The 13,422-nt window shown below is 40.8% G+C and overlaps 1 protein-coding gene across 1 annotated transcript in view; it reads left to right on the top strand.

The window, feature by feature from the left end:
- Nucleotides 1-11,674, top strand: part of LOC117257567 (caM kinase-like vesicle-associated protein) — a 49,467-nt gene extending 37,793 nt beyond the window's left edge. Inside the window, exons 4-11 of the mRNA XM_033627846.2 lie at nucleotides 3,914-3,988; nucleotides 4,660-4,798; nucleotides 6,971-7,091; nucleotides 7,211-7,286; nucleotides 8,493-8,629; nucleotides 8,815-8,893; nucleotides 9,505-9,592; nucleotides 9,786-11,674. Of these exons, the coding sequence (XP_033483737.1) occupies nucleotides 3,914-3,988; nucleotides 4,660-4,798; nucleotides 6,971-7,091; nucleotides 7,211-7,286; nucleotides 8,493-8,629; nucleotides 8,815-8,893; nucleotides 9,505-9,592; nucleotides 9,786-10,133 (1,063 nt within the window). The 3' untranslated portion in view covers nucleotides 10,134-11,674. The remainder of the gene's footprint in view (nucleotides 1-3,913; nucleotides 3,989-4,659; nucleotides 4,799-6,970; nucleotides 7,092-7,210; nucleotides 7,287-8,492; nucleotides 8,630-8,814; nucleotides 8,894-9,504; nucleotides 9,593-9,785) is intronic.
- The last annotated feature ends 1,748 nt before the right edge of the window (nucleotides 11,675-13,422 follow it).

The raw sequence follows: 13,422 nt of genomic DNA on the forward strand, positions 1-13,422 counted from the left end.
CTGTGATTATCTAACTTTCAGGTAAAACCCACATTAGCATAACCTGGCCCTTATCAAACAATTTGTCGCTGACAGCAGAGGCAGTGGAGCAGGATGAATACGAAAGTGTGATTTCTTTATAAGAAGTCTTTCAAGACATGAACTCATATTCCTCTGAAAATTACACTTCAGACACCTCAGTAACAGAGATGTGCACTGCTCCTGTTTTTAATGGTTTAATCATCAGTGGGGGGTTTGAGTGAATAATCAGATATGATGACATGTCAAAGGCTGAAAATAATTGCGGGCAAAACATCAAATGCAGTATTGAATATAAAATGCTTGAATATAGACATTAGAAAAGAGGTGCTTATTCAAGTATTAATCTCGATACATTTTTTATTGTTGTTACTCAGAATGAACCAAAAAAATCCTGCAAACTGTCAGTCATTTGTACGATTTGGTTCTTCATCTGCTGAGTTTTTCTTATCACTGATTTAAAGTTACCCCCCTCTCTTAACTTATCGTTCATCTGGATGTTGTGCATGTGCTGAATTTGACACTGGGAAGCTGTTTTCATGTTTATCTGCTGATGAGAGAGGTTTTTCTGGGCTCTACTTAAATCTGAATTGAATTCATAGATATGCATAGTAAAGCACATAATTTTGAGAATATTTAATGAAGTAATTGAACTTTTTTGTGGAAAATAATATGAGACACTTTTTTTCCCGACGCCGAGGATTTTCATGTCTCAACGCAATACTTCACCAACAAAATTACCATTTGCATATGAATAAGTCATGGCGTAGTACTATGAATTTGTGAGGAAAACCAGCAAAACTATATCAAAACACCTGATTATAAACTCTCCCACAACATGTGCATATTAATCCAAGTCTCATTTATCCAGTCATATCCTTAGTACTCCCCAAACACATGCATATTTGCGGAAAAAAACCTTAGTATTGGAGTCTGGCTGCAAAAACACAAGTTTCACTTGAAATTTTAGATAACAACTTTTTAGTAGAAGTACATGTCTTTGGGTAGTACTGATCAGTGTTGGGTAAGGGTTACTTTAAAAGTAATCAAAGTACGTTACTGTGTTACTTTTTAAAAAGTAACCAGTTACTTTACTGCGTTACTCCCTGAGTAAAGTAACTCAATTACTTTAAAAGTACTTCCAACATTACTCCTTGAGAAAAGTAACTCAAGCACTTTTAAAGTACTTTTGAGTATTCTACATTTCCTATTGGGCAATGGACCACAGGGTGCTAAGCCTACATTTTTTTGTCTCCAAAATTAAAGTTATGGACCACTTGCCCTTCACTGAGATCCAATTCTCCCATCACAGCCGTCACTTTGACCAGTAGAAACACAGAACGATCTGCTGCCGTAGACAACTGTATGACAACAACACCCCAGCGTTTTTAATATTTCCTCTAGGGATGTTACCACACAGAGTAAAAGGGGGAAATGATGGTGTGAAACAGCAGAGGCACTTTGTCAACCCGCTGAGTTAACGTTATTGTCATTAGCATCAAGCTAGCAAACAATGGTGCATCCTTTTACGTATGGCGCTTCAAATGTAGCTCCTGCCATCTGCTGACGCTTTTAGGTGACTACAACAACATGTCAGTTGGCACATGAACAGACAGTGACTCAAATAATAGTGAAAGTGATAAAAATAGGACAAGAATAACCCGATGACATCACACACGCCGTGAAAGACGGCCGGGGATAATTGGTGAGTACCAGCGTGTAGCGTGTACCAGGCATAATGCAAGTCCTGAGTCTGACCTGTCTGTCAGCAAGTCCTACTCCACCTATTTAGACTCCACCGTAGACAACGGCAGCATTTCTCCGACCACGTAGTGAGCCACAAGCTCTGTGGCTTCTTTCAGACTGATAGGTTTAACGTTATCTCCGTTATTAGAACCAAGCGACAGCCGTTGCTGTTTTGGAGCTGAAGGACCAGCATTCTAAAAGTAACGGAAGAAACTGATGTCTTGTTTGACAATGTACTGAAGTATTTGATTACTCAAACAGCAAACTAACGCGTTAGGTTACTCGTTACTGCAAAAACTAATCAAAGTACTTTGTAACGCATTATACCCAACTTTGGTGCTATGCACGAGTTGTGTGAGAGTTTGTAAACAGATGTTTTGATATAGTTTTGCTGTTGTTAAACCTGGTCCAGAGTCAGTCAATAAATCAATATATTGATTCAATTTTGCTGGCATGCGAAAAAAATCATGTGCAAGTTTTGTTTTTATTCTGGCAACACATAAATTAACAGACCAATCCTTAGGGAAAGTATAAAAAGTTTTTATAACAGATGCTTGCCAATGCATGCAGTACACTCAAATTTCTGAGTATGCAAAAATGATGCTCCTCATCTTTCTATTACAACAACAGGTGGTGGCAGATAATTACCCCTGATTTGTTGTCAAGAAACAATATTATTGTCCACATAAAGCTGTGGTAAGCAAAGATACTGTGGGTCAGCCAGTAGAGCCAACGTGTTCTCATCCCAACTCGTGAAACACCGACACATTGTGGACCTAAACATCAAAATATGACGCGTTAGGTACCCTACTGCTTTGGTTTTAGATGCTAATAGATGACGCCTAATTTGATGCTTGTAACATGCATTGTGTCTTTTCAAAATACATTTCTGTTTTCAAAGGAAATGTACAGTTTATGTATGTTACATGGATATAGTCTTTTTCAAAATAAACTTACAATGTAGGTAAAACACTTCATTTTTGCGTTTTTTTTTTTTACTTAAGTTTAGGCAACAAAAGTCCCTGGTTAACTTTAGAGAAAACATCATGGTTTGGCTTAAAATAAGGATGGGTCTTACTAACGTAATGTAACACCACATGACGTCATATGACATAGGTTATTACGCTAGCATGCTACACATACTAGCATACTACGGTGTTAATAAAATAACTCTGAACAGCTGAAATGAACAGTGACATGTCAAAGTGTCCTTGGGCAAGATACTGAACCCCAGATTGCGCCTGTCAGTGTGTAAGAGCATGTAAATGGTTAACTGAGTAGGAGTTGGCGCCGTGTAGGTAGCCTCGGCCACCAGTGTACGAATGTGTGAGTGAACGCACTACATGAATGTGACAAGTAGTGTAAAAGCATTTTGAGTGGTATGAGGACTAGAGAGGTACTATACAAGTGCAAGTCCATTTACCATTCACCATCCATTTAATGTATGTCCAAAATCTCTCCCCATTTGCTACCGCCCGAACTACATTTACTTTCTGCCATTTTATTTCCGTGTCCAAATTTTGTTGAAAGGACATGCACTACTATTTGTGAAAAATCCCATAATGCAATGCTTGTCCTTGGCTCCTGATGTAACAGACATGTAAATTACAGTTATGCAACACTGCACCTGTCAGTGGTGACACAAAATGATAATGATGCGTAAGTGTCCAAATCTCAGTTTTCCATTCACTAAGTAACTTAGTGACTCCTGTATGAATAACGAACCAATTTCACAGACCCAGCTTTATTCGGACACTGTTACATATTCAGGAATAATCGTGAAAGCAAGACAAGGTTTTTTCCCAACTTCCTGCAGAATTGACAAGCAAACACTCTGTAGCATCAAATATTGTACCTTGATGGCTTGTGCTGTGGTTGTGGAGCTGCTCATCACCATGCTGGTTGTTTTTATGCCCACATGGATGCATCAGATTACAGACATCTGGTTATTTATGGATGGGCAGCTGAACATGTAAATCTCAGTGTTGTGAAGTAAAGTTAACTGATCACGCTGCCTCTCTCCAGCTCTGTGAAGACTGCAGTGTGTTATTCATGAGCAGACATCATCTCCGATACAACTCCTGACATCGCTCGCTGTCTCTTTTTGTGTTTCTCTCTCTGTCTTGTGCTTTGTGACACATCTCCTCAGGGTGAAGCATCCCAATATTCTCCAACTGGTGGACGTCTTTGAGACCAAAAAAGAGTACTTCCTCTTCCTTGAACTGTGAGTTCAGATGTCTGATGAGCTGGGGGAAAAGGCTCTCTGCCTGTCTTTGCGGTAGCTTGGGCCTGCTGAACTGTATATGTTGATTATACACTCGTGGGGAATGAGCTGTTGTAGCCTGAGGCCCTGTAGATATGAGAACAGCTCTGAACTCCACTCATTTGGTATTCAGATATGATTGCCTGCTAGCTGCTCCATTCTCATCAGCATGTGTTCTTGGGGAATTTGATGCATTTCCATGGGTATACTAAATGCTAGATACTCGTCTTGTCCTTCGAGGACACTTGATTTGTGGGTTTAGGAATTCTGGTGAGAAAGAAAGTGATGAAACACAAGAGAAATGTCTGTGGGGAAATTATTAAAACCATTTCTTTTTGACAGGTGGGGTGTGTTGAGTAATCTTGACAAAAAAAACCCTGTTGTTCTTGGAATAATTAATATTTCATTATAAATATGCAATGTAAAATTACAATTAGATGTCTCTATATCACCAGATCTCTTTATTTCTTGCCTTTGCCTGGGTAGCTGTAGCAGTAGAAAGCAGATGAAAACATGGGAAGAGAGTGGGGGATGACAGAAAGGTTCCCAGTGAGATTTAAACTGATAACATTTCAGTGCAAATCTTCATATGCTGAGACATGTTACTCATTATGGACCTTCCTCTTCCACAGTGCAACAGGCAGAGAGGTATTTGACTGGATCCTGGACCAAGGCTACTACTCAGAGCGGGACACCAGCAACGTGGTGCGCCAGGTGTTGGAGGCTGTCGCGTACCTCCACTCCCTGCATATCGTTCACAGAAACCTCAAGGTAACAAGCTACAGTAGTGCAGGACTTGTACGCAGAAGTAAACAAGACATTTCACTCTTAAAGATACAGTTGGTAAATTTTATAATAATAACTTTTCGTCAAAATTGCTGAAACTTTTACTATATTCTGAAAGAAGTACGTGAGACAATTAAATTTAGTCCAGTTCTAGCAGATAGTTAGAAATGTCTTTCCATCTGAAAACCACCAAAACCCATCCTACTGTTCTGCAGTAGAATCCACAAGACTCCGCTCTATGAAATTAATTTCACTTCAACCAAACAACCTGCCTGTACTACACACAGCCGATTGTCTAGATCAACGGAGCAGTGCTGGTGTCACACTGTGATGGCTGCGTAAAGTGTGCTGTTGTCAGCTGACAGATCTCTTACTAGCTGGACCAAAATTTCACTTTTTCAATGTCATGAGTTTGGCATTTTTATTAAACAGTGTGTTTCATCTGATTATACTGCAAGGAATTATTGTCTGAAGGGTTATTAATTTAAGATCATAAACTGGCAGACAATGATGGCTCACACAGCGCTTCCAGTAAAGTTCGGACAGAAGAGTTACGTTATGTTATTTTTAGCCATGATATATCTGAGCTCATTTTCATTTTTATGGATGGCGATGTCAGTCTGTCTGTCAGTCCACTTTGGTCCAGACTGTAATATCTCAACAACTATTGGATGAATTGCTATGGAATTTTACACAGACATACATGGTCCCTAGAGAATGAATCTGACTTTAGTGATCTCTTGACTTTTCCACTAATAACAGAAATAAGAACAAAATAGTGTTTCTTCAAAAATCCTAATTTATTCGTAGATCATTATCACTAATTATGTTGTTGTAATATGAAGAATAAAGAGGCAATTATTTTGTTCCCAGTGCAATTATTATGGCGAGTGAAACAGTGTAATCCAACTGAATGAAAAATTAGTTGAGAAATAAAAGAAATAAAACATAAAGGGACTCGTAAATATTTTTAATTTTAATTTTACTGTATGCCACTGAAGAGGTTTTGAAAGCACAGATGGATATTGCATGCATCATTGTGATGAATAAAGTGACATAACATTGCTTACTATTACATATGGAAAACATAATGACCGTAGGATATTCAACATGTCTAAAAAAGTGAATCCAGTTTTAAAAGAGACACAGTCCTGCTGCTGAATTCTGAATTCATTTGGAACTCTGCACATAACAGACAACACTTAGTTTGCTCTGAGGAAAGCACTCTACAATTCATAAACTGTTAGTGAGTCATGTTGCGTGGAGCTTGATAGTAGTAGTGTAGAGGTACGGTTGGATTACTGAACAGGCCTAGGGGCCCACAGTGTCACAGGGCCCCCTGGACTTCACTTCACTCAGGAAGAGACTCAAAATGATCACAAAGAGAATAAAAAACCACAAGAAGATGCATAATGACTACAAATAGAAGCTGAATACCCGTGTGCAGGAGAGGCAGCAGGGCCCTTTGCATATCTTTGCCCAGGGGCTCTTTATCTCATAATTCACTCACGTGTAGAAGTAGTAAATGTTATTGGCCATGACTGTCACAACCTCTAACACACATACCTGTAATATAGGATAATATTTTCTTTATAATCCCCAAATTCAAATGTGCCACATGGTGCACCAGGGGAGCTTGCCAAAAGTATGCTTGGCACATCCCCAGCACACTGGGCAGGACACGCCTGACTGTGATCTGCACTGCCACGTCACAGGGTTCACGCAGATATAACCCTCAGTACAGATTCAAGATGACAAACTAGTGTTGGAGGAAAAGGTCATTGTCATATGATTACTATTAATGGCAAAAACTGGATTAGCCTCTCCACCTTGCTGCTGAGGGATGGGATGGGACTGTCAGCTTACATGAAAACTAATGCATTAATTGTCAGACTTGTTTGAAGTATTTCGTTTTTGTCCAATCACTTTACAATGACAAAATTACACTGAATGTCTCTCGTTTTATTTCTTTTATTCTTCAGTGGATAATTAAACTTTTAGATGTCTTCAGTCTTCTCATTATATTTCTGTCAGAAAATGACCTCACAACTGAAATTCAACCTCCTAAACGGTCACCAGATGATTAACTCTGAAAATCAAAGACCGTAATTATGAATATTATATTAAGTGCTCTCATTGTAATATGCTACTTTATAGTTGGAGAACTTGGTTTACTACAACCGCCTGAAGCACTCTAAAATAGTCATCAGCGACTTCCATCTTGCCAAGCTGGAGAACGGACTAATCAAAGACCCCTGTGGGACGCCAGAGTACCTGGGTGAGAACAGAAATTTACTAAGTGGCAAATAAGACATTGTGGAGAATAGGATGTGGCAGCTTGTTGTGGCTTTCAGACTCACAGAGATTTTGATGATGTTTTTCTCTACCCGTGTGCAGCTCCAGAGGTGGTTGGCAGACAGCGATATGGCCGGCCTGTGGACTGCTGGGCAACAGGGGTCATCATGTACATACTGTAAGTTGTGACATAAAACATACAGAGAGGAGATCAGTATTCTAAACATAAGATAAGGTTGTTTTCCCTAATGCTCTACATCACTGGCTCCCAACTGGTGGGTCTCTGTCTAAAAGTGGGACTCAAGTGACTTGCAAATGTGTCAAGTTTGTATAAAACACACTTTATTTTTAAGTACAGTGAATTTCTGGCACAGAGCTTTCATTTTAAAGTGTGGATATTCTCATTCATCCAGGTCATAGTTATCTCAAGGCAATTGAATCGAACGCAACTGGACTTGGTCTTGTCTTAGAAGACGTTTCACCTCTTATCCAAGAGGCTTCATCAGTTCATGCTTGTCTGACTAGGCTGGAACTAGTCTGACAAACTGGTGTGGAAGCACCCAGGTATTTAACCTCTGGGGAGGTCTTCACAAGGCCAATGATGTCACTGGTTCGTTAGTGCTCCAATGGTGTGTCAACGACAGTCGGTGAAACTCCTGCTGCAACGGTTGTCACTGGAGTCGTTAGAGTCACAAAGGACCTATAATGCTGTCCTTTCATCCTTGCCCAGGAGGCTTAACAACTTAACCTCTAAAAACAACGGTCGTTCACAAATGGCCTCATGTGACTCTAACGACTCCAGTGACAACCGTTGCAGCAGGAGTTTCAACGACTGTCGTTGACACACCATTGGAGCACTAACGAACCAGTGACATCATTGGCCTTGTGAAGACCTCCCCAGAGGTTAAATACCTGGGTGCTTCCACACCAGTTTGTCAGACTAGTTCCAGCCTAGTCAGACAAGCATGAACTGATGAAGCTTCTTGGATAAGAGGTGAAACGTCTTCTAAGACAAAACCAAGTCCAGTTGCGTTCGATTCAATTGCCTTGAGATTTCATTTTAAAGTGCCGTCTCCTGTTGTAGAGTGAATGAATAACAGACAGCTACTTGGCAGAGACAGCAAACTAGCTTGACAACACGGCCAACACAAGTATGACGCTGGATGTATTTAATTGTGTGGACCTGGAACTAATGACCAAGGAGAAATTTTGGACCCCACGGCTGGACCAGTTGGGAACCACTGTGCTACATGTTATTTAAAGTCACTTGGTGGCTTCAGACTGATAGCTGATATTGGTAAAGACTGTACATTACATAGTAGGCCTTGTTTAAATATGTAGATTTTTTTGACTCCTGATGTTCTTTTTTCCTTTGCTACCTAAGGCTGTCAGGCAACCCTCCTTTCTATGATGAAACTGACGACGATGATTATGAAAACCATGACAAGAACCTTTTCCGAAAGATCCTGGCAGGCGATTATGAGTTTGACTCTCCATACTGGGATGAAATCTCCGATTCAGGTAGCTTTAAGGATAAAGTCAACACTGTGAATGAACACAATGACAGCTCGCTGGGTAAACATTTCAAAATCAAAGGAGTCCCTCCTTTCTTACCCGTAGAGTGGCCTCACACATCATATTTATATCCATCAGGAGAACAAACCCTTTTTTGTTGAGTTTCTTCTGTGTGATTTTTCTCTTGACAGCCAAGAGTCTGGTTGCTCGTCTGATGGAGGTGGATCAAGACCAGAGACTGACAGCCCAGGAGGCTATAAACCATGAATGGTGAGCCATGGAGCTTTGATATATTGTGCAGACTATTTAAACCAGAGCAGTGTGATCAGACTGTATTCATGTGATCAAACCAACTGCAACAGGGCAGACTTTAACTCTTGCTTGATATGTCTCTTAAAATCATGTTTACACGCACAAAAAAATAAAGTTTTTGCCCTTATTCTGAAAAGACAAACTTCCTACCAAGCTGTTCACATGGCTAATAAAAATGAATATTCCACCAATGCAGCCCTGCATCTTGATTCAGTTGGGCGGGGATGGTCACCTCTTGGCAATGCCACTGTTAAAAAGACACGTGTTAATCACTTTCTCAGTTTGACTGTTGGCACTGCCTAGGTGCTACTGACAGAGGCACTTCCAGCAAACTATACATTTTGAACATGCATCGTTTCTCACGGGGACAAAAACTAAGAGGGAAAAGGCCCACGCTGAAAAATAATCAGAATAATCCTTAAAGGTTAAACAGTTCCTGCAGAAGTTTGCCAGTCAATAAAATGAACAACAAATTGAGCAATATTGTGTGCAGCAGCCTATGGCACTCAAAGATAGGGGAAGCATAAAGCTCTGTTGTGAAGTTGTATTTTTCCCATTTCCTACAACAGGATCTCTGGCGGTGCAGCTTCAGATAAGAACATCAAGGAAAATGTGTGTGCACAAATAGAAAAGAACTTTGCCAGAGCTAAATGGAAGGTAAGCCCTTTTGTTCTCTCTTCCAGGAAGGTCTTCTTCACAACGTTGAACAACGGTTGTCCTTGAATGTGGAAGTATACTAGTGCAGTGTTGCATAACAGTTAAGGCAGTTCAATAAGAGTTGATGTTCCCTGAGCAAGTTTTCTGGTTACAGCACCTGTTTGACTTCAGTCTGTTCTTTCTCCTCCTACAGAAAGCTGTGCGGGTCACCACCATCATGAAGAGACTGAGAGCACCTGAGCAGAAGGACTCGAGGGCAACCAGCCCCGCAGACACCACAGCTCCCCAGGCTGCCACCAACCCTTCTGCACCCTCATCTGCCGCAACACCCGAGGAAGTGCCTGCTGCCGTCACAGAGCTCCCTGCTGGGGCGGAGATAAGCCAACCGGCGCCGGAGGCTGGAGCTGGGGCAGCAGCCTTGGTTGCAGAGCCACAGCAGCCGAGCCCTGCCCCACAGGAGGCAGAGCCTACATCGCGTTGTAACGGAGAAGCTTCAGCTGCTCTCCATGCAGCCACTGAGGCCGGGGACGAGCAGGGTTAGACCCCACCACCCCTCCCCATGTGACCTCTGCAGTCCCCACCAACTCCTGCACACTGTACATTAGCTGCTAGCATGGTGACACTGACTCTGCTTCTCTTTCACTTGCAGCATTAGTATCATCTCATGGAGGCTGTGTGCTACCTTTCCTGAGTGCTGCGTTGCATTGGCTTTCTTTGTACATGTATTGTGTCTTTTTTCACTGACCCTCCGGCATTTTGTGTCAGATTATAGAAACCAAGTCTATCTCTGCACACTTGAGTTTTAGGGGCAAAAACAGATTTGCTGTCAAGCTGTGGCTTACAGCTAAAGTCATCTTTCTTAGTCTTCTCTTCGCGATAAGAGAATATAGGAAGACATAATTGTGCTGAAAATGGCTTTGATTCCGTTTTAATGAGCCGACTTGGGAAACTTCTCTCTGCCAGTCTTGCAATTAAAAGTATTTGTTCTTAGAATCAGTAGAAAAGTTTTGCTTCTGAAATTTTGACCTTGTACCGTGATACTCAGTAAGTGCTGGTTCTCGCACATGGAGATGATCACATATTCCTGCCACAGGGGAAATATGGTCCTTATCTGTTCTTGTCTACACTAACCAGTTATTGTACGTCAAACAATGCTGAGATTGGTGACTGGGAGTTATTACGCCCAGTACTGTGTTTTGAACTTGGCAGCTTCACACATAAGCACACACACCGACACTATGTTCCTTTGCTAACTTCCTGCTCAGGAAAGAACCTCATAGCTGTAAGTGTAAAGATTCTGTATATAGAGACCTTTGTAGAAGTAGCCAAAACAGCATGCATTCTCACTTTCTGCTGTTCATTTTACATTTACAGCCACTTGGTGGATAAAGACGCGTTGCCGCCAAACTTCGTATTATCACAGGCCACAGCACCCTTGCCTCTTGCCATAAGCCACGCCGAGGCTAATGTTCTTTTCAAAAGCACACAAGACATTATGCTGTCTAGTACCACCCTTCATTTAGCACCCCTGCTGTCAGTGTAAGTTGTACGAAAACAATAACAGTCTTCATCACATAGCGGTTCTATGCATCCAAATTAATTTGTAGCTTTTCTTTTTTAGAAACTTCATGACATTTTTATTCATCGCGTTTTATTTATTGATTTACTCATTTATTTTTGCTGTATATCGGTCTACTTGTATCTGCTCTGGTTCAATGTCCTTTCTGTTAAGATATCGACTCAAAATGCCACATATGTCTTAATATTTGGTTGTAATTGTAAAACAAAATGTGCATTAACTGACCACATGCAGCTTTCAAGGGAAGATATGCTTTATTTTGACTTTGTGGTAACTAGGGTCATCTTCAACAATTCAGCTTTGTTGACCTGTATTGAACTGAAAAATGTATAAAGCATATATCTGACATTTCTTAACTTATTTATTTATTTATATTTTTTATTGCCGTATCTCTTTGCTTTCTGTTTTGTTGCTGTTTTTTAATGTGTTTATTCCATAGATTTTCCTCCTTATGCTTGATAAACAGTAATAACAATCTTTCCTTTCCTGTCACTGGTCCCCTCGAGCATTAATAATGAGCTACAGACAGAGTTCTCTGTAATCACTCTAGAGGAAATTGAGCAATATTCGAACGGCTGCAGAAACTGTGATTCCTGGTGTCCTTTCAATAAAGTCCATGTCCCTGTAAGTAGAAGTCTATAGTCCTCGCCAGCTGTCAGGCCCATCAGGGCTGCTCAACAAACACACGGCTGCTGTCAGATAAGTGTGTGTGTGTGTGTGTGTGTGTTGGGGGAAGGGTGAATACATCATATTTGCTCTTCTGGCCTGTGAGTCCCCACACGACTGCCTGTGCTACTGAATCTCGAGTTTTCATCCCCTGGTCACATAAAGCAACCCTGTGTCTTAGAAATTACATTTATATGTCACTAAACTGCTTAATTAATTATGTTAAATGGTAGTAAGTCACAACAAGTGGATGCTGTATTGTAAGATTGCCTATTTTGATGGAGCACACTTTCATCCACTGAAATTTGCAGAAACGTAGCTGGCCAATAGGGACGTGCCTACCTGAATGTGTGCGGAGCCCACAGTATATATAGGAGCCACTATCCTACACCCTCCTCAGCGAGCAGCATAGGAGACTACATAGACTACAGTTACAATGTTGTAAATTTTGTTTTATCTCACGCATGCCCCACCCTCTATGGGTACATTTGGTTGCGACATAACATTGACCCACCCAGCCACACTGATACCGACCAGCTAAAGGTTAGCCGCCTACTTCTTTGTAACCTAGGCCACCTCAGTGAGGAAGTAGAGAGCCCTAGCCAACTCAGGTGGTTAACAACCAAGGTGATTGGAGCCATGGCCCAGCCTTGCAGAGGTCAACAGACAGTGAGCAGTCGCTGTAACTGAAGACTTAAAAGGAAAGCAGATACTCTTCCTATGTATACTGGGGGCTTGGCACATATTCGAGTGGGCATGTCCTGATTGGCTGGATACATTTATGCAAATTTCAGTGGGCAGATGTGTGCTTGGGATTGGAGGAGAATATTTCCAATAGAGTTCAGTAGAGGACGGAGCATTTTAGCGAATTGCCAGATACGTTTATGAGCAACATTTCCTCATAATGTTGATAGAAACCATAATTAGTTGTATATAAACTTAATTTCTAGGAGACGGGGCTGCATAAAGACAGCAGCCACATTGTCGATGCGATTATTAGATGATAAAATAAAAGTATAATATGTTATGGCTCGTGCACGGCCACTTTGTCTGACTCTTCCCAATCTGTTGTCAGGAGTTAACTGTGAACACCTGTGAATTTATATGAAAATGTGCATTTCCGATAAAAAAAAAGGGGCTTTGGAGAAAACTGATTTATAATCCGTAGAATCTCAAGTTTGACTTTGTTGTCACAGAGTCTTTTATTTGTACATGTTTCTCCTTTTAATTTGTGCTAAGGTAGATTGGTAGACACACCAATCATTCAGATTATATCACTATATCATTTCTTACATTGTTTAAGATGAATATTTTAATGAGAGGCTTAAACATATTATCAGAGATTTTTATGTGAATAAATTATTTCATGTAGTCTGTTCTCTTTGTTTAGATGGCAAATAAATACTGTTTGAAACACTGTTACACAGTTTAAAGCAATGCTTTTTTCCAATACATTTCTCACTGTATTTAGTATTCCATGTCTGTTCATTTTGCCATGCACTTACAGGTGTATTTGTAGATGTGATGTTTGCCAGGACCAGTGGTCACCTGTAGGTCCTGTCTTGCATTTGTGAGCTCTGTACCG

This window comes from Epinephelus lanceolatus, chromosome 1 (assembly GCF_041903045.1).
Source record: "Epinephelus lanceolatus isolate andai-2023 chromosome 1, ASM4190304v1, whole genome shotgun sequence".
Taxonomy (NCBI): domain Eukaryota; kingdom Metazoa; phylum Chordata; class Actinopteri; order Perciformes; family Serranidae; genus Epinephelus; species Epinephelus lanceolatus.